General features: G+C 38.0%; 1 protein-coding gene across 1 annotated transcript; it reads right to left on the bottom strand.

The window, feature by feature from the left end:
- Positions 1-2,495: 2,495 nt before the first annotated feature.
- On the bottom strand, positions 2,496-23,617 carry nup98 (nucleoporin 98 and 96 precursor). The gene is made up of 33 exons (XM_063012222.1): positions 23,448-23,617; positions 21,653-21,759; positions 21,264-21,359; positions 20,965-21,147; positions 20,695-20,834; positions 20,046-20,153; positions 19,181-19,358; positions 18,575-18,777; positions 18,312-18,452; positions 18,000-18,132; positions 16,123-16,212; positions 15,880-16,023; positions 15,564-15,694; positions 14,654-14,841; positions 14,437-14,556; positions 13,923-14,203; positions 13,669-13,782; positions 13,142-13,280; positions 12,808-12,985; positions 12,161-12,316; positions 10,841-11,068; positions 9,086-9,215; positions 8,557-8,974; positions 7,920-8,152; positions 7,169-7,441; positions 6,931-7,088; positions 6,681-6,821; positions 6,393-6,544; positions 5,967-6,188; positions 5,283-5,524; positions 4,771-4,925; positions 4,494-4,605; positions 2,496-3,526 (listed from the first exon to the last, which is right to left on the bottom strand). Exons 2-33 carry the CDS (start codon positions 21,729-21,731, stop codon positions 3,333-3,335), a joined length of 5,460 nt encoding a protein of 1,819 aa, XP_062868292.1. The 5' UTR covers positions 21,732-21,759; positions 23,448-23,617; the 3' UTR covers positions 2,496-3,332.
- Positions 23,618-25,527: the final 1,910 nt, after the last annotated feature.

Genomic DNA, 25,527 nt, shown 5'->3' with positions numbered 1-25,527 from the left:
AAAGAGCAACACACACCCAGATACCAGAGAACCTAGGAGAAATCCACAAAGATATGTAGTGAGCATGCAAAATGAACTGCCCATTTACACCCAACAGCATCTTGCTAATGTTCAAGTGTGGACTAAATAGTACCGCCTTTCTTTTTACTGATTCATAAAAGAACTTGCTATTGTGCTTTGATTTGTTCTTTTTGTATAACCCAGTTGCACTTAAGCTTCTAATCGATAGTCTGATGAGTGACCTCCAGAAAACATAATTTACGGTAGTGGCAATTACAGCAAGCAGCCCAGGGCGCTGACCTTAAAAAAAGATCCAGTTTTACTTTTTTTTATTCTCAAAATTGTTTGAAAAAAATATATATATTTTGTTAAATGTGAGACAGGGCTTTATGCAAGTTTGGGCTGGCAGTAGTTTTGCACTTGCCACTCTCCCATGTTTACAGATTTTGCTTTGTCTCAATTCTGTTGGTGAAATCATATATCCTACACTAACAAATTTCTGTAGTTTTTACAGTATTACTACTGTAGAATGATAAAATTCTTACTGTAGAACCTGTACACAGCATTTTACTGTAGATCTGCAAAGGATCATGGTCAAGTTTCAGTGGTGAACGAATTTTACAGTAAGCATATTTCTGCTGTGAATCACAATACTGTAAGTTTAAGCGGGATTGTTCTTTTCTGTCAGTTTAAACAATAATCCGTCTTTGGTAATAGTACAGTTTGCATTATATCTAACAAAAATATTAGTTTTTTTATCACTCAGACAGAAAGACATCTTTATATCATCAGTAACAGGTACAGAAATTAGAATTACTTGATAATAGTCACCTACTCTTTTAAAACGCTATTAAGACAGAAAGCGAGCTAGCTCGCTAAACATAGAACTAATCGGCCAGTTGATAAACAACTAGCTAATGGTCTAGCCAAAAGTGATACACTAGAGAGCCAGCGTTCATAACATTACCAAAACAGGTAAGAATTTTAAACAGCACATTTTTAATAGCAGAATGTGTTTATTAATGTAATATCTCTAATGGGAGGTTAGGAATTAACAAAACTGTCCTAGTCTCTGAAGTATTATTTGAAAGAAAACAGGAGATGAACTATTTAGTAGAGCTTTGTTTTTATTGCCCTTCAACCCACGCATGCGCATATGACATCAAGCATAACTCTGTTTTATGTGTTAACCCTTTAACATCCTAAAGGTATATTACAACAGTCTCCAGTCTTGTATATAAATTTCTACAGCAGTAACAGTAATTCCTTGTTTTATCTTTACAGTGCAGGAAAGAAAACTTTAGCCCAAGATGTGGATTCCAGCAAATGTAAAACAAAGCACTTGCACATTTTTATGGTTTTGTTCAAAACAGCAGTGTTTACAAAAATATGAATGTATTTATTTAATTATCTATGTATTTTCAAAAACATGTTTTAAAATGTTGAAATTCAATAAATGATTTTTGTTACAAATGCAGTGTCTTAATTTTTACAATGTATAGTTATTTTTCGAATATTATTTTAGTGTTAAATGCTGTAATGTCTTTAAAGTAGTCTGATATTTGCTGTAATTAAAAGACTGCATTACTGCTGTAATAGGTTACAGTAATGTGAAATTACTGTAATAAGAGCTACCGTACTGTGATTATTACTGTAATAAATATTACAGTATTTTATAGTTACTGTAATTAAATTTGCAGTATGCGTACTGTAAAATGTATTACAGCAACTTACCGGCTAATTGCTGCCAGCAAGTTACTGTACATTTCACAGTGTCCTTTTTACAGTGTAACCTTACCTGAGGCAGGTGAGGACGACAGGTCCTCAAATCTTTCTCTGGGTTCTTGAGACTTCCTGGAAAGGTTGTCAACACACTACTTAAGAAACTTTTTACCTTAATGCACACTGTTGGAAGGTCTTTTTATTATAATTAAACCAAATAATCAAACATTTCACAATTACATTTTGTTAGTTACATTATTAACGGGTTTTTCCCTACATATGCATGACCAGCTGGTGTTGAAAACTTCTTTCTGTATTTGAAATAATCATTTAACAATTACAAATTGTGTTTACTCGGTCATGTATTAAATTTGGATAAAATATAACATTTTTGTTAGTGTGACATGAAAAAATACACTAAATAAGAAATATTTTCCCCCTTCTAGTTTTTAAAGTGCTTTAACAGCAAACAAACCTGCCTCTAGATCTTTAGTTCTCACACATATTAAAAAGCATGCAGAAGATACATTGGCTGCTCCAAATTTCCCAGCATGGTATGAATAAGTGAGTGCGCGAGTTGCCCTGCAATGGATTCACGCCATGTCCTGTAAGTTTTCCTGCCTTGCACACTGACCCAGCACTGCCCTTACCCGGATGTAGCAGGTATTGACAATATGTATAAATCAGATGTTATTAAAGTGTGGTTAATGTATATTAATTAAAAAAAAAACATGATTCTGTGGTATATAAAAATATAGGCATACAGACAAAAGCAATATTTTTATTTTATTCTACCTTAAGAAAAGTCTTTTACACAACCATGCTCAGCAAAACTGGCAGTACACAACAGACATCCACACTCCACACCAGCCATAAGAAAGTAAGCATCACAGACCAATAACATCCAAGCAAATAATTAAAACTTACAATTGAAGTGAAAGTACATTATTGGCAGATTGCGCAAAATAACTTGTATAAAATTAAATGAATGAACTCTTGACATGCTAATGTCTTGCCACACTAGAATTTTGTTTTGTTACACACAAACCTATAAGCACTGCAGTTTTGCTGATTGGCATATGTACAAAACATTACAAAAATAAAGATATTCAAAGCCAATTTACATTTTTATTAATTTAACAATGTTTGGTGCTGAGAGCACAATCACTGGGATAAGGTTCCCCAAGAAGAACCCAGCTTGTAACAAAATTAAACTTTGAATCACATCCATAAAGCAAAACATGCCTAATTGTATGGTTTGTGTGGCCATCAGTTGATGTAACACTGACCAAAAACTTCATATAAAATCTGAGATGTAGCTAACTAACAAAATGATGTTTATTAAAAGTTCCGAGATTGGCGACCGCTGTGGGCTTTATCTCACATCCAGTTTTTAACAAGATGGTTAGCAAGCAAGACTTCACCAGCAGCCATAACATGAGGAAGATTCCTTAAAATGTAATAATGAATCAGTAAAGCACACTCTGACATATCTGAGCATCCAAAATAAACACACCGTGTTTATTACTCATTGTGTAGATTTGTGCCTTTTTGGCTTAAGAGCCAAGTTGTTGAGAATTAGACTCCAAGTCATGCAAGTTCTCGTCTTCTCAGTGACTGGTGATATACTCGCGCAAATAAGACTGGGTAAGGCTGCGCAGTTCTTCCAGAGCGTAGTCCTCAGGCATAGGCAGGCGTCCAATGTGGGGTGCAAGATGGCACAGGGGGATTTGACGAAGGTCGGGGGTTCCCTGGTGAAGACTTAGCACCACCCGCAGGATGTTAGCCAAACGCTTGGCCACTTCTGCAAGTAGAGATTGTGATATGTAATTTAAATCAAATGTTTTAGTGAAAACTTACTAAATTCTTTAATGAATTACGTACAGAACACCTAAGACCATGTAAAAGTATAACAAAGGTCCTGTGAATACTGTGATGCAAAAATATGGACAGAATTATAAGTTTAGTAGACAAAGATTTAGATATAATGTCATTTCTTCTAGGTGAGCTTTGCAGTCTTCTCACGAATTCAACCACGCCTTTATGTCCGTCCTGCAGCTTTTCAAATACCTTTTAAGCCTCAAACTCACTATAACTTCAGGACACCCTTTCATGCAGTTTGTCAAAGATTTGCCAGTTTTTTAGAGCCTGAAGAAAGCGCCAGTTGATACAAAATACAGACAAAAGTTTTTTTTGTTTTTTTAAACTGTGTTCTTCAGTGATATCTGGTACACAGAAATGGACTGGTGTCTGAGTCAAATCAGTGGCATGAAGTAAACATGAACATTAAGTGTCATTACAAGACATTATCAAGCTACCAAGCAAGAACCAATAAATTATGCTTAAGTATTGCTAAATGGTTGTCAGGCTTTAAATAAACATATTCGGAGTCTCTACTGGATCCCTTTAACCTTTTCATTATGCAAGAATATTTAATATTCTAGCATGTAACAATAAAAGACATTTCAATAACTACATTAAAACTTTAGATGGCAGCAACCATGCAACTACATTTTGGCACACTGGTTGTGGAAAGGTGAAGACTATAAACCACAATAAACCATTTCTAATGAAGCAGTCAGTCACCATATGGCCACTTAAGACTAAATATACCTTTGAGGTTCAACCTCAACCTTAATTACACTGGAAAACACCAGTCCCTAGCAAGTAAACTAAACAGTTCAGAATGTCTAATGTTTCATTAAATTATAACATTTATGCAGGCACGTGTAGAGAGAATTTAAAGAGTGGGTAGAATTCTAGGCTCTGACCTGACTGGGCAAGTCTGTCTTTGGCTTTGGAACAGGGAAGAAGTTCAATCCTGCTGCACAAAGATGTTACATCACTGTGTAGTCGCTCCAGCTCATATCCTGGACTGTCCATCTAAACACAGACAATTTCATATGTAAATATATTTTAATAGCCTAAAATAATTCAAACACAAATAACCATTCCATCATGGTCAGTCTACTGTATTCAATAATTAAACATTTTATGCAGTCAATTAAACTTGGCAATTTGAAATATTTGCATCACTAGCTGAGGTACCTGCTGAATGGCTTGAAGGGTCTGAATAACATGGATGTAGTCCCTGTAGACGCGACCTGACGTGTCCCAGTCCTGGATCTGAGCACTGCGCTCAGGTAATGCCAAACCTTCCAAGAACTCCATCAGGTAGTTGTGATTATCGTTGATGATGCAGTCTACAGGAGCAGAACAACAACAAAAGGTTCACTTAATATTAAAGTAACATAGCAATAATGAATTTTTGTGTAAACCCCCTTTCAAACCAACTAGTTCTTTTTGAGAACTTGCCCTGCCATTACATGTGACTAGACATTATATAAGTATGGTCTAATAAGTAAACTTTCTTCATTAGTCATACATCTTGAAGAATTTACTTTTGATGGACGTCAAAAGCTAGGACATTCGGCAGGCTTATTAGTAGTAAGTGAAGGTGACTAAACACAAAGCTTTTTAAATGAATAACCAACCCCTTTGTATGCTAACCTAATTTGTGGGACATTACACTACCTCCACTACTCCACAAGTGTACAAACCTGAAGCCAGGTGCTGGATAACGAGCCTGTGGCAGTGATTCCATTCACCAGCCCTGAAGAGGTGCAGTGCTTCCAAATGTTTGTCTCCTTCTCTGCGTGCCCGAATGGCCTTGGATTTATGGATCCACTGCACAGGGATGAGCAGCTTGTTGACGAGGAAGTGCTCCTTCTCCGTTGATTCCTCAGTGTTGTCCAGAACGCAATGCTGGTTCAGCATCTCTCGCACAGCATGCTCACGAAGTCTACACAGCAGGTTACAAAAACAAATACTGAGATATACCAAGCACAAAACAATGTTACATGACATCTTTAGAAAGAGATCTTCAGGTTATGGCACCATGGGATTTAGGCTTGTATTGTGTAATAACTTGTATTGTGCAGATGAAGGGGTGGAGTTGATAAAAATACAATTTAAAATGCATTTTATTCTATGTAGCACTTGAGTGGCTAGCCCACCACTGCTGAGATCAGAGTTTGAATCTTATATTACATAGTCAGGCCAATTGTTTACACAGTCATGATTGGCTACATCTGAGAGGGGGATGGATTGGTGCCCAGACACAGACTAGCCATTATCATTCTCATAAGACAAGTGGCTGGTAACAGTAAATTATTTTTTTCAGTCAGGTGCATCAGCTGAAACCTGCCCCCAAATTTCAAGCCTACTGAAACCTGGTTACTCACGTTGGGTCAGGGATGTGCAGCAGAACAAAAACTGCCTTCTCCCACAAGCCCACACTCTCAAGCTGTGCAGCATAGCTGGCATGCAGGATGCCCTGGCAGGGCTCGGACAGATGAGTATAATTTAATTGCTGCAGCACATTCCACAGGTGCCAGCACAGTCTGTAGTCCAGTCGGTCGGCCGTCACTGTGCTGGGATCCAGCAATTGCTGCATGCTATAGTGCCTGAGAAAAATATAAGTTGTGAAGTTTAACAGAGTTCACCACATGAGGGGAATTTGGTTATCTATTTTGAAAATAAACACACCATGATCTTGGTACAATTAAAAACTGGACAGTATGTTTCAAAAATCAAATTACTACTTAGGATATCTTTTCAGTTTCATTATTCATTTTCTAATCTCAAGGACTGAAAAACAAACCACTTACTTGTCGCTGTACAGTTTGAGCAGGTGAAAGCAGATGTCATACAGAGTTTTTTTAGAATCTGTGTCTTCCATTGCATCCATACCCAGCAGCTCCAAGTCATCCATATAAGGAGGCAGGGGTGCACAAGCATAGTTTGTTCCCTCCTCTAAGCTCTGACAAAAGAGAATTGCAAAAACAATACCTGATGTTACTTACTAGGATTTGTAAATACAAGCACCTAATGCACTTTACTGCCTGATTGGGTCCTAATCATTCTTTGATCGTGACTACTATTATTAAAGTTTTTACCTGAAAAGCAGCCTCGTATTTGGCAAGAGCATCAGCCACTGAAGCAGTGGGAGGCAGCATGTACCACAAGTGCACAGCCAAACAGCGCTTCCAGTCCAGCTCAGAACACACGTTTATATAGCAGTCTGTTGACTCCCAAACCTGAGACAGTAATCAAATAGAAAATTAGAATCAGTAAATACAAAGGTAATCAAACCATACAAAAAAAGTTTTTTTTAATTTACACACAGTACAAACTTCAATGACTTACAGGTTTGCCTGCAAGCAAAGTGAAAATGCGCAGTCTCTCCTCCTGAATAAACGAGTCAGTCTGCATTCCGTGCCAGTCTGCCAACTGCAGACCCAAAAGGTCTCTGCTTAAGTGAGAGCCCGCTGCTTGGGACAGCATAAGGGACAGACGATGGTCTCCTACACAGGCAAACACACCATTAAATTAAGACGAGAAAATCAAAGTATATACAATGAAAGGGATCTTTTATTTATCTCACCACTTTTCTGTGCTAGTTTGCAGGCCTCACTTATGCAGCAGCCAGTCAGATAGCTAAAAATGGCACTGACATGATTGTGTCCCTGAGCCTGACAAACTTCCTCCTGGATGCGGTAGGCAGCGCTTTCGGCTAACCAGCGAGAAAAGCTTCGCCTTCGTGCCAACTGTTCTTGATATGCCTTGCAACCTTGTTCTGCCTCCAGGTCCTGATTGCCCAGTCGGCCCCAAAGAGCAGCACACAGCAGCCACACCTGTTGCCAGTGACCAAGTAGGACTGACAGGGTGGTAAACAGAAAAGGACACTAGTTTAATGCAGTACATTCAACTGGCACTATCTGAACTGTCATGTATGTTTTAAGTACCTGTAGGTGAACAAGAAAGGAGTAACGTTAAACCTTGATCAAGTATTCAGTTTGTTTATGCAATCATCACTAGTCTTTTGGCTCAACATAGAGATAAGCATTAAGAACTGCTTGCTGTCATAGTAGAAAAGTGAAGCATTTGTTTCAGTGTTTTTATTACAATGTTTAAGTAAATGACAGATGTCTTTTGACCATCAGATAACTTTGAATCCCTTATGTGCTTGCTATTTCTAAAGGTGTGTGTGTGTGTGTTTGCACCCAATGAAGCTGATAAATTACTTTCATTAATGTGGTCCAAGTGTCTTGTTACTGTCAAGCTATCACACTTTTTTTTTTATCAGTGTTTATAATTTAAATTAATGAACATAATAAAATTGATGATCAACTTACCATTTTCAGGTCCAGTCTCATTGTTGGCCTCTACAATCCACTTGGCGTAATCATGCAGGGCATCCAATCCATTCTCTGGACAGATGAAAGGGCAGACTTCCTCTGTGCTAATAAAACTGTGTTGGAGCTCAATCTCAAGCGGCTGCTGGTACACTGCCAGGCTCTCTTTCGTCTTTTTGGGCTCCATTCCTACTACCTGTTCAATGTGAACTTTAAAGGGGCTCTCAGTAATTCTATAATTAAAAAAAATAATATTCAAAAAGTATCAGTGCCTCCAATACTTGGGACACATATTTAACATAAACTCAATGGAGCTCACCAGTGTTCTTCCAGTGTGCTGATCATGAATTAGTCTTAGCATCATTTCATTCATAGTTCATTCTAAATCAGACTTTTAATGTTTAAACATGATCTACTACTGTAAAATTTCAACTTTAGTCAAAATACTATCAGATCTTTAACGAAACAAAGTACTTTAAATCAAATTCTAAGCTGATTTGTTGACATTTAAATGCATTTTAAATTAATTCATTGAAACACAAAATACAGTAAGAAAGGCTAAAATGAGGGTGGTCATGGATGAGCTCTATTTGCTGAAAGATGAATCAGTAAAAAAAATAATGACTGTTTTACTCACTGTCTGCTCTTTGTAGGTTTGGGCAAGAAGCCAAAGCCCATGGTGTCTGTGGTTTGTCCCTTTGATTCTGGTGCTGTGCTGAGAGAATCTCCACAGTGCACCAGTGTCCAGTTAGGCCCCCAGCCCACCCTAAATGAGCGACCCATGTAGAGAGCTGAATCCATCAACAGACGGCCTTTGCCCATGGTTATCGAGTTCTCAAGAGGCACTGGACCCCCAAGTCTGCGTGCGCCCACAGTCTTTAGTGTGACTTCTGGGACTGGAGGAGGAAGAAGGATTGAAGGGCCCAGCGAGGGCCAAGGGGACTCTGGCAATGCTGGCTTGCTTAGCTTCTGAGGGCTGGTTCCAAAAGGTAACTCTGGCAGCTGTCCAAAAAGGCCTCCACCTGAGGTGAACTTGCTTTGTAGAAGGCCACCAACTGTCAGGAATGAAATATATATTTAAAAAATGATTTAATATATCCTAGTGTTCACTTGGTCTTTGATAAAACATATTAACTGTGATTGTGTCTGTGACAAAATGTACTTACCTGACAGTCTGCCCTGGGATTTACCAAGTAACACCCGGGGAGATGCCACTTCCTCCAAGACTTTCGAAGGGAGTTGCTCATGGAACAAGTCACAGTCATCATCGCCCATAAACAAGGATGCCTTCATTATCTGTTTAAGTATGCAATATTTATACAACTGTGTTTGTGCTGGTTGGTTGGTTAAGCAGCATTTGTTGTAATAATAAATCCTTGAGTGTTTTAACAGAATATATGCATAGTATACATAATAATAAAGCAAAGAAAATACTGTTTTATATACCTGTATTTAATATTAACATGTTCCTTCTAAAAATGCAGTTTGTAGGTTTGCTTGTTAGGCCATGAAAAACTGCAGTAGTGAATCACTGTGTATTGTAGTGGTCAGTGATTTATCTTGCTGTTCCTTTTGTTTTGATATTATTAAACAGGATTCCTTTATTGGCACCCAATTATTGATAATTAGCTTATGAAATTGTTAATAGAAGATTAACACACATAGTAAAGAATACTAATGGTAATGGTATAGTAAGAAATAGTTATGGTCTGGTTTAATTTTTTTTTTAAATAAGTTATTTACTGAAATTTATTTAAGCGCAGATTAGTGAAATAATTGCCATTTTACCTAAGACTGGTGGCAAAAAACAGAAAAGCCTGAATAAATGTAAGCATTGAATGAGTATTAAAAATCACATGCTACAGTCTTTAACTTATTAGATCTCAGCCCAGTGAAACACCCAGTAAAGTAATTTGGGCAAGTATGTTAGACAAATAGCATCATTAAAAATCTAATGTAGGGAATACATTTTAAATGACTGGTTTTCTGGCAATCCATTGCAGAGGCCGGTAGACCTTATTGAAAGGGGTGCATTGTTTAACATGGTGTTTCCCCTCTTTAACTGGCCACGCATCCTATGGTGTCTAACGTACAAATCCAAATTCCAGTTGGATTTTAATCTAAAAGTTAAAACCACCTCAAGAGGTGCATTAAAATACATATTAAACAAGTGTAAATGCATTTTTCTTTTAAGATGCATCTTCCAAACGCCACCTAAAACATAAGCCCACAGCACTAGCGCTTGCTACACCATCATTCAGGGTCACCACTGAATTAAAAATTTAAACAGCTTTGCCATTTTGAAATTTAACTCCTGAAGTTGATGCCTTTTTTCAAACTTACGAATACTAAGTGACCATGGTAACAAAACAGGTACTGGATGGTCCAATGCTCTTGCTGAATTTCACATGATATGAAAATCAGATCAAAAGATTTTAAATTACTAACTGTAGATACAATTGGGTAGGGCTAAAACAACCAAACAGTGGTGTATAAAGTGGTGGTAAAACAGACAATGAATGGATGAATCAACTAAACAACAAAATTAATTAAAATCCATTAGCAAAATAGTAGGCAACAAATTTCATGATATATGTCTTCATTCCATGCCTATCCAGCTAAATATGAAACGACTGATGAATTCTCTTATTCTATTTGAGTTTTATTCATAATGACCTGGGTTAAATATGTTACAGAGCATTGTGTGTGAGGATTAAAATTTTGTAAAATTAATTAAAAAAAATTGGAATTTATTTACACTTGGCCTTTTTATGTGTATGTCTGTATTGTATTGAGATTGTAACCACATGCTTTAACAAATATTTTAAAAAGACAATGATGATAGATACTGCCTGGTAAGTAGACCTTTATTAGACATCCTGGGCCGAAAGGATGAGAAGGCTGCTAAAAGTGTGCACTACCTGAAGGGTATGAGGATTGATCCCTAACGAGGAGGCAATCTGGCTGGAGGCAGAGATGGGCTCAAGTTCAGCAGGTGTTTCTGCTCTTACAGCCATCCTGGTGTCATCCTCCAGCACGCTCTCATCCTCCTCACACAACAATCCATCTGCTGGCGGCTCCTGAGTAAAGTCCGCCATGTCACTGTCCAGCTCCGACACGCGGCTCAGAAGCTCCAGCACTGCTGTACTCTACACGTATGTGCAAAAACACACTGAGTAAGCTATATAACTTTAGAGCAAGCATTAATGAAAAAAACTGTAGTTTTATTATAACATTTGATCTTTTTTTTAATAGAAAACAAAAAACAGATTTCCCTTAGCAGATCAATGCACAACAATCTGACAGACAATTATTTATTGCAATTTTATTTCTTACAACAATTAAATCCTTACAACAACCATTCATTTAAATTATAAGCTACTACACATTTGAAGCATCTACAAATACCTCAATTCAATCTTAGACAATCTCAGTTTATTTATGTAATAATCTGCAAAAATCTTATCACTTGGTTTGATAAACAGCAGCACATCTGCAGGTAAAATTTTCTAATGCGATTCAAAAATAGCAATGCAACAACGCTTTTAAACATTCCAATGCAATGTACTCACTTGTCACTTGATTAGGATCATCTGTCCACCTGCTCAAATATGTAATCATCTAGTCAGATAATCTGACAGCAGTGTAATGCAGGAAATCATACAGACAAGGATTAAAACCTTCAGTTGATATTCATATCGAACACCAAAATGGGAAGGAAATTAAATCTGAATTACTGCGTGTGGCATAATTGTTGTCGATGCCAGATGGGCTGTTGATTTTCTGGGATTTTTTGTAACTCACAACCAATCCAGTTAATGGAGGTTTTGCAGGCAAAAAGGTCTTGCTGATGACAGGTAGGCTACAGTCAACCACTGACACAGAATGTGCAATGTAAAACCAAATTCTGACTAAATATGTGTACAGTTGGTGCTAACAAAGCAGCTGACAAGTGTATGTGCGTACATAGTCATAGAAGCTAAATATAATTTGCAAGTTATGATGATAATTGTTCAGAGCAAACACTATGCATTAGGTTACACACTACCCCGCCACCCATTCCTCTCACAAATCACTGCTTGGATATGTAAAAATTGGATATAATTATATAAGTTTCCAAGAGTACAGGTAATGCATAAACTCTATCTTTAGTTATCAGCCAACAAATGCACAGATGGGGGCCAAAAAGTCACAAAGGCAGGAAAAAAACTGTGTCAGACTGAGTGAGATGCTCAGTCTACCTGGGCTTGTGGCGCCAATTGCTGCTGCTGGGACAGTGGAATCTGCTGCAGTCCAGCTGGAAGGGCCATCTTGAGTTTCTTCAGGTCAGTCTTAGTTGGGGGACCCTCCTCCTCCTCATCAGAGTCCTGCAGGCCGTATTTGGAGAAGTGGGCCACCTGGAGAAGAAATGATCAGCTTTAACTTTTTTGACTAAATTTCAAGTCAAATTTATTTGTATAGCACTTTTTACAATACACACTGTCTCAAAGTAACTTAACAGAATCCAGGACCGACAGACCATAAACCCCTGTTAAGCAAGCCCAGGGGGACAGTGGCAAGGAAAAACTCCCTTAAATTACAGGAAGAAACCTTGAGAGGACCCAGACTCAGAGGGGACCCATCCTCCGTGGGAGGCCTGAAGACTGCTGAATTTACTTATGGACATATTAGCCCAAATACATTAACTTTAAAAGTACTAAGCATGTGCCTAATTGCTCCATGGAGCATATCTTGGCTCTCTGCACATGAACCCAACACTGGTGATAAGTGCCAGCCGGAGCTTGGACACTTCAAAGGGGACATGTGGTGATCTAGCACTCCTTGATCAGATCAGGGGTTGTGACTAGTTTGGGAGATAAAGGGAGAAATATCCAAGAAGAAATCTCACCTCAAACACCCAGGAGCCAGTCTCAGGTCTGTATTCCAGAAAGCGAGCACCTTGCTTGCGGGATGCATTCTCTAGTCGTTCCTCATAGTTCAACTCACTCAGGCGCTGAGGACTTTTGATCGGAGTACAGGATGTTTTGTCATTTGGCCAAACACCATCAAGAGTCACTTCTGCTCGTCTATGAACAGCAAGCAAAATTAGCACAAAAATACTACTAACAGACCAAATCATACATCTGAATAATTCCTTTCTTAAATTAACCAATCAGATAAATGACTAGATGAAACAAACTGTCCATGAAAGTATAGTAAGTATTGGTGATAATGTCGCTTACCTGTTGAGACCCTCCCCGACGGATGGTTTGTCTTTGTCATCAGGGTAGATGATTACCTCCTTTCGTCTGAAGTGCACGGTTTCATCCAGATTCAAGTCTGTCAAATTTACCTTGCCAGGGAAGAAAACTGACCCGTAGCCTGAGACACAGATGTTCATAATTACATATAAACCACATTTTTTCACCATTAGCTACTTTTTTAAGAGGGGTAAACTGAAGTCAGTGACCCTTAATCTGTTTAATGTCCAAGAGACCTCAAACCTTCAAAATGATTTAAAATGAATGGCTTAAAATGTGTGTAATCAATAGGCGTTAAACAAATCAAAAAACAAGTGTGGTTTGGTATATTATATATGCCAGTTAAAAAAAAAAAATTAAAATGTAAGTGTCATGTTTTATCTGATGCAAATTTAGATACTGGTAAGCTGTTTGACAAATGCTTACACAGCTTAATTTTAATCCTGAATTTCTGTATTGCCTGGATAAATTGTTTGGAAAACCTCAAACCGTGTCAAGGTGTGAAGTACCTTTCCTCCCAACTGTGAAGTTCTCCACAATACACTCTCCATTTTCATTCAGCATCTTTCCTAGCTCCTCCATGGAAGGGATGGTGTAGTAGCCCACTCTAGTGAGAACTATACCTGCAAACAAAAAATAACCAGAAATCCATGATGTATGTTCAAAAGGAGCAAACAGACAAATAACCAGTTCCTCAGGTAAAGCCTAAAGCCCTAGGAAATAAACCACTATAAAATAAAATGTGGGGAAAAAAAAAACCTACCAGCAGGATGAGGAGGCTTCTGGGCCTCAAGGTCATCATCTCTGTCTTCCTGAACAGAATCATCTCCCAGAGAGATCTCCTCACTGCTGAGCTCCAGACCATTACAGGCATTGGCTTTCCTCATGTTCAGCTCAGTGATGGTATCTTGCAGTGAAGGGCTAGGCTGGTTATGTGGAATTGGCTTAGCAATTGGGTTGGTGTAGAACTTAGAGACTTGCAGATCATCTTCTGCTCCACCCTCTGTCTCAACATCTTGAGTTTCATCTGCATCTAATCTGAGACTAAAAACCAATTTAAATCAAAGGTTAGAGTCATCACGCTGTTCAAGAAAATAATAATACAACACTATCAAAAATATCATAGAATGTTAACACTGTATACTGCTGTAAGCAAACACATCCTTTAAAGCCAAACATTAAATATTACATTACCAGTGTAATTGTTAGGGCTTTAAATATGACAGCATGCTATAACAGCTCCAAAACTGAACAGGTGAAGCAATATAAAATCTAACCTGAGGCCATTCTGTGGGTATTCAGAAGGAGAGTTCAAGTCATCAGCCTCCTGATTTAGTGGGCTGCCATACAGACTGCTGCCATTCAGATTCTTCAACACCAGCTTCTTTATGCTTTTCCTAACAACACAAAATGTAAGAGCAACACTTTCATTCTGTAGTTGGGATGTAATACAGGATGCACTGATATAAACTTTTGTAGGTAATCATGCTTTACCTAGGCATAAAAGCTCCATTGGTGAGAGAAGGCTCGTCATCATCTAGGCCGTCAAAGAGCTGAGACTTTGAAGAGCCTGAAGAGGTCAGAGCCTTTGGGCGTACACGTGTGGCAGGACGAGGGGTCAGTTTATAATGTGTCGGGGTTGTCAGGGCTTTCTGGGCAGCTGGATTTGTAGGCTTCAGACGCTGATTGAGGAGTAGAAGATAATAAATTACAAACTGAGAATATGGGTATCATACTCATCCACAACTGAGGTGGTCCAACCTACAGCAGATGGGATATTAATTAAATTGTACCTGTTATTAACGAACCGTTTTAAGTAAATAAATAATAAAATAAAAAGTTCACATAGCATACTAAATTGATGCTATTAGTAGACTTTCTCTTACTGAATCAGTTTGTGAATGCAAAATTAATGTACATTTGTACACACGACAACTCCAATAAAGGGTAGATAAATAAAGGGTGTAATTTAAATATGAACACCAACCAAGTAAACATCAAAACAGTAACGGTAATTAGCCATGCTGTATTTCTTTCCCCCTTTTTAACACTTATAGACAAACTAATAGACAGACAACCTCAGTACTTAGCATACAATATTCTTCCATGATAGCCCTCTAGTCCAGTGCCCTAACTGCTGAGCTATCACTGCCCTTATTTAGCGTGTTTAGAAAGTCCTGTCTTGAAATGGACTGTTGGCTACCGACTTTAATATCTGCTAAATAAAGTCTTTCTTCTGTGCAATACAAATGGTTAGCATCAGGCAGCTACAATGATGAAATGGAAACTCTAAAGTGTGAGGAACAGAATGACATTATGGTAATGGTATTCTCTTCTGCCAGAACAGTTACTGCAATAGAAAATACTTTAAAAATACATACAATTAAAGAAAATGGTTATCTACCTCCTCTTTCTTCTTGGGGTCAGAAAGCGGGTTTCTAAAAAGAGGTGAATCTCCAAAAGGTGCATAGGCAAGGGCACTGATTTGCTGTTGTAGCACAGCTTGCTGGGCCACAGCATTGGGATCAGTCAGGGCTGAAAGAGGGAAAACAAAACGGCATTAATTATTTTCCACTAAATTTGCCATCTTATCAGACTATACAGAATTTAAACCGGGTACAGGCTGATAATACATCAGTCTATTTTCACAAAATGCAAAACAGTACTTAATACTAGGCTCCACAATACTGTAAGTCAATGTATTCGAAAGTAACACTGACCGACAGGTTGCTGCGGTGCGCCAAAATTCAGTGCGCTGGATCCTGTGTTGAAGCTTGGAGCCCCATATATCCCTGTTGTGCCCAGACCAGAGCCCAGCTTGTTCTGATTATTTCCAAACAGAGATGTTTGCCCTGTGCCAACACCTGAAATCAAGAGGATGCTCTTTAGTTCCATTACAAATGTATAAAAGCTGGTTTCTAAGCTAGCTTGAAAATACAGCATGTACATCACACAGCATATACCTGCTCCAAAACCTGCTCCGAGACCTGTTCCAATTGTGCCAGGGCCAGTTTTGTTTCCAAACAGACCTCCAGTAGTATTTGCTCCAAAACCTACAAAAACACAACACTTAGCATTTAAGGCCTTTTGCATTGCAAACTAGACAAACTTTTTACTAAATGTTGCACAGTCCCTGACAGAAGTTCTGTCGCTTATCCATGTTGTGGAAACAAAAGCTTATAACCTGACTTTAAATTCATCCATTGGTTTTAGAAATGACTCATATGAAAGCTGAAACCCTCCCAAATGAGGTTTAATTTACGAAAATAAATTTGCTTCACTGCAGAAATATTGATCATTTAATGAACACAGAAAGGTCAGATTTTGGCAAGACAAAAGTTTTGTCGCCCACAGAAAGTAATGTGAAAATCAAGCAAATAATTTACTTCAAATCCAAAGATATGTTTCACAACATTGGTGAATGAAGTTGTGGTGCTATTAGAGCCATATTTAATATTTTGTGTGACTTCCATGAGCTTTAAGGACTGCATCCATGCGGTTCGACAATGATTCATACAATTTATTGATGAAGTCATCAGGAATAGCAAAGAATGCAGTCTTACATGCCTCCCAGAGTTCATCAAGATTCTTTGTTTTTGTCTTCCAAGCTTCCTCTTTCATCCTACATTAAACATGCTCAATGATGTTCATGTCTGGTGACTGGGCTGGCCAGTCCTGGAGCACCTTGATCTTCTTCGCCTTGAGGAACTTTGATGTAGAGATGGATGGATGAGATGGAGCACCATCCTGCTGCAAAATTTGACCCCTTTTATGATTGGGAATGTAAGAGGTAGCTAATACTTCTTGATATTTTAGGCTATTGATATTGCCTTCCACCTTGCAAATGTTTCGCACACCCCCATACTGAATGTAACCCCAGACCATGATCTTTCCACCACCAAACTTAACAGTTTTCTGGGTGAATCTTGGATCCATACGGGCTCCAGTAGGTCTCCTGCAGTATTTGCGGCGGCTGTGGTGTAATTCAACTGAAGATTCATCTGAGAAATCCACCTTCTGCCACTTTTCCAGCGTCCATCCGTTTAGCAGGCTGTGGGCCTTGGCAAATGCCACACGGTTTTTTAATTGCCTTTTGTTTAGTGCTGGCTTCTGGGCACTGATTCGACCATGGAGGCCATTTCGAGACAGAATCCTACAAACTGTTCTAGTTGACACAGGGACTTGAGGTGACCAGGCCTGGTGGAGCTCTGCTGCAGTGGAAGAGGGGCTGGCTTTGGATTTTCTAACCAACAAACGTTCCTCCTTAGCAGTCGTCTTGCGGGGTCTGCCGGACCTGGGCTTGTCAAAAACATCTCCAGTCTCTTCAAATCTTTTTTTAATTCTTTGTACTTGACGCTGAGACACATTAAAGGTGCCAGCCACCTCTGCAGTGGATCTGGTCTTCAGCCTCTTGATAATCAAGGCTTTGGTCACAGGGTGGATTTTTGGCATGTTGTCAGAGGTGAAGTTGCAGTTCAAGTGAAGGTCTGGGGTGCTGGGGTTCTTTTTATACACACCCACTAATTAACCGATCAATTAGTGAGCACAGGTGAGGCTGTAAACTAGGATTGGGTGCATTATATGACAAGGCGACAAAATTTTTGTCTTGCCAAAATCTGACCTTTCTGTGTTCATTAATTGATCAATATTTCTGCAGTGAAGCAAATTTATTTTCGTAAATTAAACCTCATTTGGGAGGGTTTCAGCTTTCATATGAGTCATTTCTAAAACCAATGGATGAATTTTAAGTCAGGTTATAAGCTTTTGTTTCCACAACATGGATAAGCGACAGAACTTCTGTCAGGGACTGTATGAAAAATCTAAAATAACTCATACTTACCAAAGGTGGAAGTGTTTGTGTTAGCGCCCAGAGTGAGTGTGGGCTTGTTGCCAAACAGGCCAGTGCCTGTGCCAAATGAGGGAGCACTGGTTGTGGTGGTACCAAACCCAGCGGGCTTATTACCAAACAGGTTCTGTAAGGACAAGAGATTGAATTTACTATTGCAGTTATGAATTCTGAATATAATTAAAAATAACATGCAATTAGGCACCACAAATAGTTTATAAATGAAATTCTATACAAACAGAGGAAAGTAAAAAAAAAAACACAGAGATCTTTCAGCACTCAAGTCTGAGGCCTTTTCCCAATCACCTGTGTACCCACATTCCCAAAGCCAGCGTTGGGCTGCCCAAACAGCCCAGTGCCTGTGCCGAAACCTGTGGCTGTGCTTGTATTGGCTGTGTTTCCAAACAGTCCCCCTGCCTGTGAGGCAGCAGTGTTCCCGAACAGGCCCTGCGCACGCACACAGAAAATATATATAAAAAATAATCCAACTCCACATAGCATGCAAACACACACACACTATAAAAAAATTTTTTAAATAAGGGACGTGTTGTGGCTTTGCTAGTACTCACCATGCTGCTGGTGTTGGCCTGACCCATGGTGTTTATGCCACCGAAGGAAAAGCCAGTGTTCTGCGTTGTGGTGGCCTGACCAAATGGCTTAAAGTGACTATTAGCTTGCTGCTGCTGCTGCTGCTGCTGCTGCTGCTGCTGCTGCTGCTGCGGTTGCGGCTGGCCAAACAAACCACCAGTGCTTGTACCAAAGCCTCCTGTACCTACAGAACAGTAGGTCATGTTTTATATAACTATACTCATTAAAAAAGTGGTAGTACACACAGCATAATCGGAATTATGTAGACACACCAATAAATTTATCTAAACCAATTACAATTACCATTTACTGTAAAAATAAAAAAGGCAGTTATATTCCAACATAGTCATGTTCCAACATGATTATGCACACATCAACATCTAAAAACCTACATGGTTTCACCAGTTGTGGTGTGCAGAAACTCCAATTACCTGTAGAGTTTATTTTATTTATTTGGGATTTTTACACCATGTTAAACACATGTACCTGTAGATTCTTGATCTCAAACTCATTAAACACCTTTAAAATAAACTGGAACAACAATTACAATCCAGACCCTCTCAGCCTTCAAACCAGCCTCTACTTACCAGTGTTAAAGGAGGTCTTATTCTGGTTGAAGCTGAAGCCGCCACCTGAGGAGCCAAACAGGCCGGTAGCAGTGCTGGCAGTCGCTGCTGGTGTAACCCCAAACAGACTGCCCGTGTTGGCTGCCATTGGGTTGGAGGGACCCTTTCTGCCTGCCTGGTAGTCCTCTAACCTCAGTTCCTAAAAGCAAAGAATCGTTCAACTCAAGCTCTCTTACAAACCAACTGGCAGAATGTTTTATAGATTATATATACTTATTTAGTCCACCCTAATCTTTCCTTAAATAATGGCTAGTATCTCATGACACTATGGTTGGTGGGGAAAAATGACAACTGCTCTTGTAACCACTAAATCCAAAATTGTCCTATGTACATTTAGCAGCAAATCTAAAAGTTCTACCAGATTAGAGCAAAGGTATTGGTTTTAATCCTCAAGTCTTATCCAGCACACTTGTGCTCTAATAATAATAATTATAATAAAAGGGCCACTTTAGAAAGCAGGTTTTTAAATCCTGTAATTCCTTGCCATGGCCTTATAGCTCTTTAATATGATTTAATTTACCCTTAGTTAATGAAACAATAAAGATATAACAATTCCTTGAACCCACTGTATTCTTTTACTGTGTTCTAGTTTTCTCACATCCCCAAATGATGGCCATAGCAGAAATTTGTTGTATAAATAAAATATAATTTATGCCAAACAGCATGTAAAACATGACGCCTAAAATAGCATGGCACTAAAGAGATAAAACTCTATTACTGACAGTAAAAAAATTACATTACAAAAGCTTGCAGGAAACCCCAAAATATCAGACTTTAAAGACATATATTGATCCCAACCCTAAGAACAATAAGAGAATGTGCCCACCTCTAAGGATTTGCTTTCATACTCCTTCATGGCTGTAATGCATTGATGTTTGGTGTTGATGTTGGTGGTCACGCCACTTTTTACCATTGTGTCGGTCCCACTTGGTGGCTAAAACAAAAAATATAAATAATAGAGTAAAAGATTAACAAAACCAAAATCTAACAGATTATTGCACAATGAACACTGGGTTTACATGATTAGCACTATCTGATTTTAGCAATTCCTTGATGATTCAGTAGTACTCTTAACATAGATAGATAGATACTTTATTAATCCCGAAAGAAATTGATTTAATCCATTACTAGACTTTAAAAAATCAAAGAGAAGCACTCATTTTGGGACCAATTGTTGGGTTATTTAACAAATTTACACCTTCAATCGGATATGCACTTTGATTGTATAGAAGTGATTTTCCATGCTTGCAATTTGCAATTAACAATTGTGTACACTTTGAATCATATTTAGTAGCATAAAGCAAAACAATAATTAAGCTTTTCCATTTTCTGTAGTACCTAGAGTACAAGACTCACACAACCTTGTAGTTTTCAGTGTAAACACATTACTGTATTAATCATATCTACACTGAAATCAGCTTACATAAATCCACACACACTGTACAATACAAGAACAATCATATGGCAAAACGTACATTAAATTTAATGGTTGTGCCAGGCTGGGTGGCAGTAAAGCTTGATGTGCCAAACAGGGACCCCGAGGTACTGCCGAATGGATTGGTGGTGGTGTTGGTATTGCCAAACAGGCCACCACTGCTGGTACTAGTACCAAAGGCTGCAAAACAAAATTTATAGTAGTTGTTAGTCATATTCATATAAGTTATAAAGTTATTTATATGTTCTTATTAGTTATATAGATGTTATATTCCAACCAATTATCATACATCTGATTTAACTAAACTTACTCCCAAATGAGGTTGGTTTGTTGGCTCCAAATGCATTGTTCGGCTGGGAGAAAAGACCTCCACCTGGTGTGTTGGTAGTTCCAAAGAGGCTGTTGGAGGTACCACTTGTAGCACCAAACCCAAACCCACTGCTGGTTGAAGAGGTGACAGGTTGACTAAATGTGTTGGACCCAAAGAGCCCACCTAGAAAAAGCAGAGAAAACAAGTAAAGCTGATGTTCATATTAGCTGAGCTGTGTGTTTGCCCAGTGGGAAAAAAAAACTGTAGTAAAAATAGCAGGAAAATTTTAAGACAATTACTAGGTTTGTTTTGTGCTCCTCCAAAAAGACCTCCAGTGTTGTTTGTTGTCCCGAAAGCAGAGGCACCAAAACCACCAGTCGCTCCAAACCCTGCGTCTTAAAACGAAATGAAAAGGTGTTACTATTTAGTGAATAATTTCTAATGTCATTTGGCCTTTTGTTTATCAAACAGCATACATTACACATTTATATAATACAGCATGTACATGACTTCAAATCAAAGGGTTGACAAGAGTTGTCATACCATAGAATACAGCAAATCACTTGTTTTCATTCTGTACATTAACATGTTGTTCATCTCAAGTTTTAAAAGACACTCAGAACAAAGTCCTAGGACTTAACACTGGAACACTGAAAGCTTCACAGGTCAACACAAAAAGTCAACTTACTTTGTTGTCCAAATGTGGACGAAGTCCCAAATCCTCCTGTTCCTCCCCCAAAGGGAGTACCAAACGACTTGTTGAACATCTTGCGTTGCTATAGTCCCTGCATATGTCTGTCAAACACATGTCTTACATAAATAATAGCTGTGCAAGAGTATAACAACCAATTGTGCCAATTGTGACAGCTAGCACAGTAGCCAGTACACCAAGACAAAAAATTCAAAAACACAAAGATCTCTGTAAAGTAAAATAAAATCAACTGCAACTTAAAAATAGTATAGTTACGTATACTAAACTAATACCTACAGACCCATAGTAAAGAATTTTAAAAATCTGTGTCAAAAAAGATTAAGTACATATTGTTCCATTATTCCAAGTCACATTTTCAGATTAGCATAGGCATCAACACTGTTTTTGGATTTAAGTATCCTTACTGCTATATTAAAAAGTTAGTGGCTGCTTCTAGTCACTAAAGGATGAAGTGAAAGGCTACTGACATATGTACAGGATAATAGTAACGTCTCTACACTTGCCAAATATACTGGTAAATATTTTATTATTTTAGGATTTCATTTAGTGGATTACATTCAGCATATAAATAGTATCAGTACAATTGAATTTTCATAAATGTGCAATAGACATTAAATATATGTTTAAGTTTTCTCGTTGCGGAGACTGCATGAGCCTCTTTTAAAATACAAAATACCAAATGACCAAAATATGTTACAAATAACATTTTCCTTTACAGTGTTTTATTAATTCTGCATACTTCTTGTTTCGTTTCAGGCCGTAATTTGATTAGTTTTGGCCAGTCAATTAGACAAATATTAAGTTTGTTATCAGAAATCCATACAGTAGTGTACCATTTTCTGACTGTCCCATTTTACCTTTTCTACCCAGCTGCTCTTTTCTAAGTTTTAGACTCACATCCTGTAGTTACTCACGCTATACTGACCAGGGGACATTAAAAAATGTAGTTAGTCGAGAAAAAGTATTATTTTTACTGACCCGTATTAAATTAACAGAGTTTAATTATTAGTTACATCTATTTAACACTTAAGCGTTCTGAGAAATAAACTGAATCTTGTGATTTTACGTTATTCCTCAATTTAAATGCCTTAATATAAAAATAAATTATTATGAAACCTATTTACTGCGATTGTGCCTAACAATCATGACTAGCCCAGGTATTTAAAATTAGGCGACTATATGACAAATCTAAAAGGACATAATACAAGGAAATTAAGTTAAGTACTTAAAACTGAAAACAAACTATCGCTGAGTAAAGTCTGGTTTGGGCGTCAGAGACAGGCCTGCTGACTGGAATGATAGTTTGTATTCACCGCCTGCGTCCATTTTGAACTGTTAAACACGTGAGCTAGTTATGCTTAGTTTTTTATTACTAACGCACAGACAAACGTGAATAAGCGTCCATGTTAACAACAAACAATACACCAAAATGTAACCTAGCTGAGAACCGGTTTAACGTCACATGTATTGCAAATGTAGCTAGCGAGAGCACGGAGAATGTTAGCTACCTTTGCTAATTGAGCTAACGCTAGTTTCTACGCAATTCTGCGTCTAAAGCGTTAGCATATTAGTTAGCAACTCAACTAACGCTTACCTTTTCAGTAAAGCTTGTAGGACTTTACAGAGACTACAATGTACATAGATGTTTAAAGAATAATGTGTCTAAAACAAGTTTCTTTGTAGACAGTCACGTTTCAAAACTACACAGTGCTAATATAGCTAACGTGCTAACGGAGATAGGACACGATTTGAAAACAAACATTTGACTCACCGTGTTTCCTGCTCTCTCTGCTCACAATGTCTTAGCTTAGATGAACGAGGAATCGTTTACGAATTCAGAAGAAGTTGTTGAGAGTTAAAGTGCAGTTTTAATACTGAGTTCAGACATTAAATAATGAAACTTTAGAACAGCATCGATGGAGGGAAACAGATCAGCGCAGTAACTTACGTCACTGCCTATCATTGGACGTCAGCACCTAGAACTTACATTTTTAAGAAAATGATAAATAATTATATATTTTTGTATACATTTAATAATGTTGGTTGGATTACATAACAGTGTGAGGTTAAAATGCTAGGAAGTACAAGTAAATAAAAATAATAATAAATAGTTGCGCCAGTTGCTTTTACCGTAAATATTCGAGTTTAGGAAGTCCATCAAAAGCGGGGGCAACAGGGCTTAAGCTGAAACGTCTGTATTAAAGCCATATTTCTTCTATTATAACAGGTGCATTTTACAGTTTTGTCCCCTTTAAATATGAAATGGCTTATGAAGTGTCTGTGTGTCTGTCTGTGTGTCTGTGTGTGTTTAAAACATGAGTAGCGTCTAAACTATTTATCTCCCTACTGATGTCACCAGTTCTCTTCAGTTTACCCATATGGTCTAGAACTACAGCTTGCATAATAAACTAACATTTAACATCAGCCTGTTTCCCTGTTGACTTACATATGACCAGTGATGGCATAGTTACCTTGAAAAAGTAATCTGATTACTGATTACTGATTACTCCTTTAAAAAGTAACTTAGTTACTTTATTGATTACTTGATTTTAAAAGTAACTAAGTTAGATTACAAGTTACTTTATTAGTTACATTCAGCAGCTGCCGTAATGCAACTGGAGCTGCGTAGGCGATTGAAGCGGAATAAGAAACAAGAAAGACGCGGAAAAAGAGTCCTCTGTTCACAAGTGTAAGTAAGATAAATAAAATAATTTTTTTTAAAGACAAATAAATAACAAAAAGACGATAAATATCCTAAATTTTGGCGAGTGGGTTTTGTAATGAGTCTGTAACTATGGTGACTATGGTGATATTACGTCATCACGTCCCCGTCGGGCTGCGTCCGAAATCACTACTTTCATACTGAAAAGTATGCAGTTATTAATCATTTTTAAGCATTAAGCATTTATTAAGCAGTACACGAAAAATATCCGAATAATTTACTGCTTGGGCAGCATTTTTTGTGTATGCGAACACAGCACACTTGCGTACTAAAAGAGCTTACTTCTGTACCGGCAAGCAGTGCGCACTACCTCTAATTTAACTATGCGATTTTGGACACAGCCATCGTTTTTCGGTTGTCACTACATTATAAATGTCACCGCGTCACCTGCAGCTGTGGAGCAGACGCGACAGGCAAAACGAAACCGCTAGAAGTATGCCAGCTTGTAAACTTGCGAAGGCGCGTTCGGCTTCGCGCAACGCTCGCGAGTTTAGTTTCGCTGGAAGTATGCTGAGGCCTTAAGTATGCGATTCCGGAGACGCAAAAAGAAAGCAAAAATATATCTTTTTACTAAGGAAAATGACAAAAATAGTAACGCACAGTAACTTGGATAAGTAACTTTAATCTGATTACTGGATTGGAAATAGTAACGCGTTAGATTACTCGTTACTGAAAAATGCGGTCAGATTAGAGTAACGCGTTACTAAGTAACGCGTTACGTGACATCAGTGCATATGACATATATATAAATAAATAAAAAGGTTAAAAATGCATTTTATGCCTTTAACAACTTCCGGAAAACTGGCTGTTCCAGCCATTCCATCATGGCATCTGTGTTTGTAATTACTGATTGAAGAAAAGTGTTTACATAAGTGCTTCTATTTGAAAGCGTTTTTACAAATTATATGAAAATTAAATGATTCATAAAAGAATTAACATTAGCAAAAAAAAATTTAAATTAATTATAAAAAATATTGTGTTCAAGTTTCTCATTTTATTTAGGAGGACTGCTGAATTTAATGTATATGTGTGTCTGGCTTAAAGTATGATAGTCGTGTACAGCAATTCTGTTCCTCCTAAAAGAGCCTTTCTGTTTATAAATGCTTAACTGTGTCTTTGGTAGTTCATT

Source organism: Trichomycterus rosablanca, chromosome 16 (genome assembly GCF_030014385.1).
Source record: "Trichomycterus rosablanca isolate fTriRos1 chromosome 16, fTriRos1.hap1, whole genome shotgun sequence".
Taxonomy (NCBI): Eukaryota; Metazoa; Chordata; class Actinopteri; order Siluriformes; family Trichomycteridae; genus Trichomycterus; species Trichomycterus rosablanca.
Note: the sequence above shows the minus strand (reverse complement) of the source record. Positions and strands in the feature narration are given on the sequence as shown.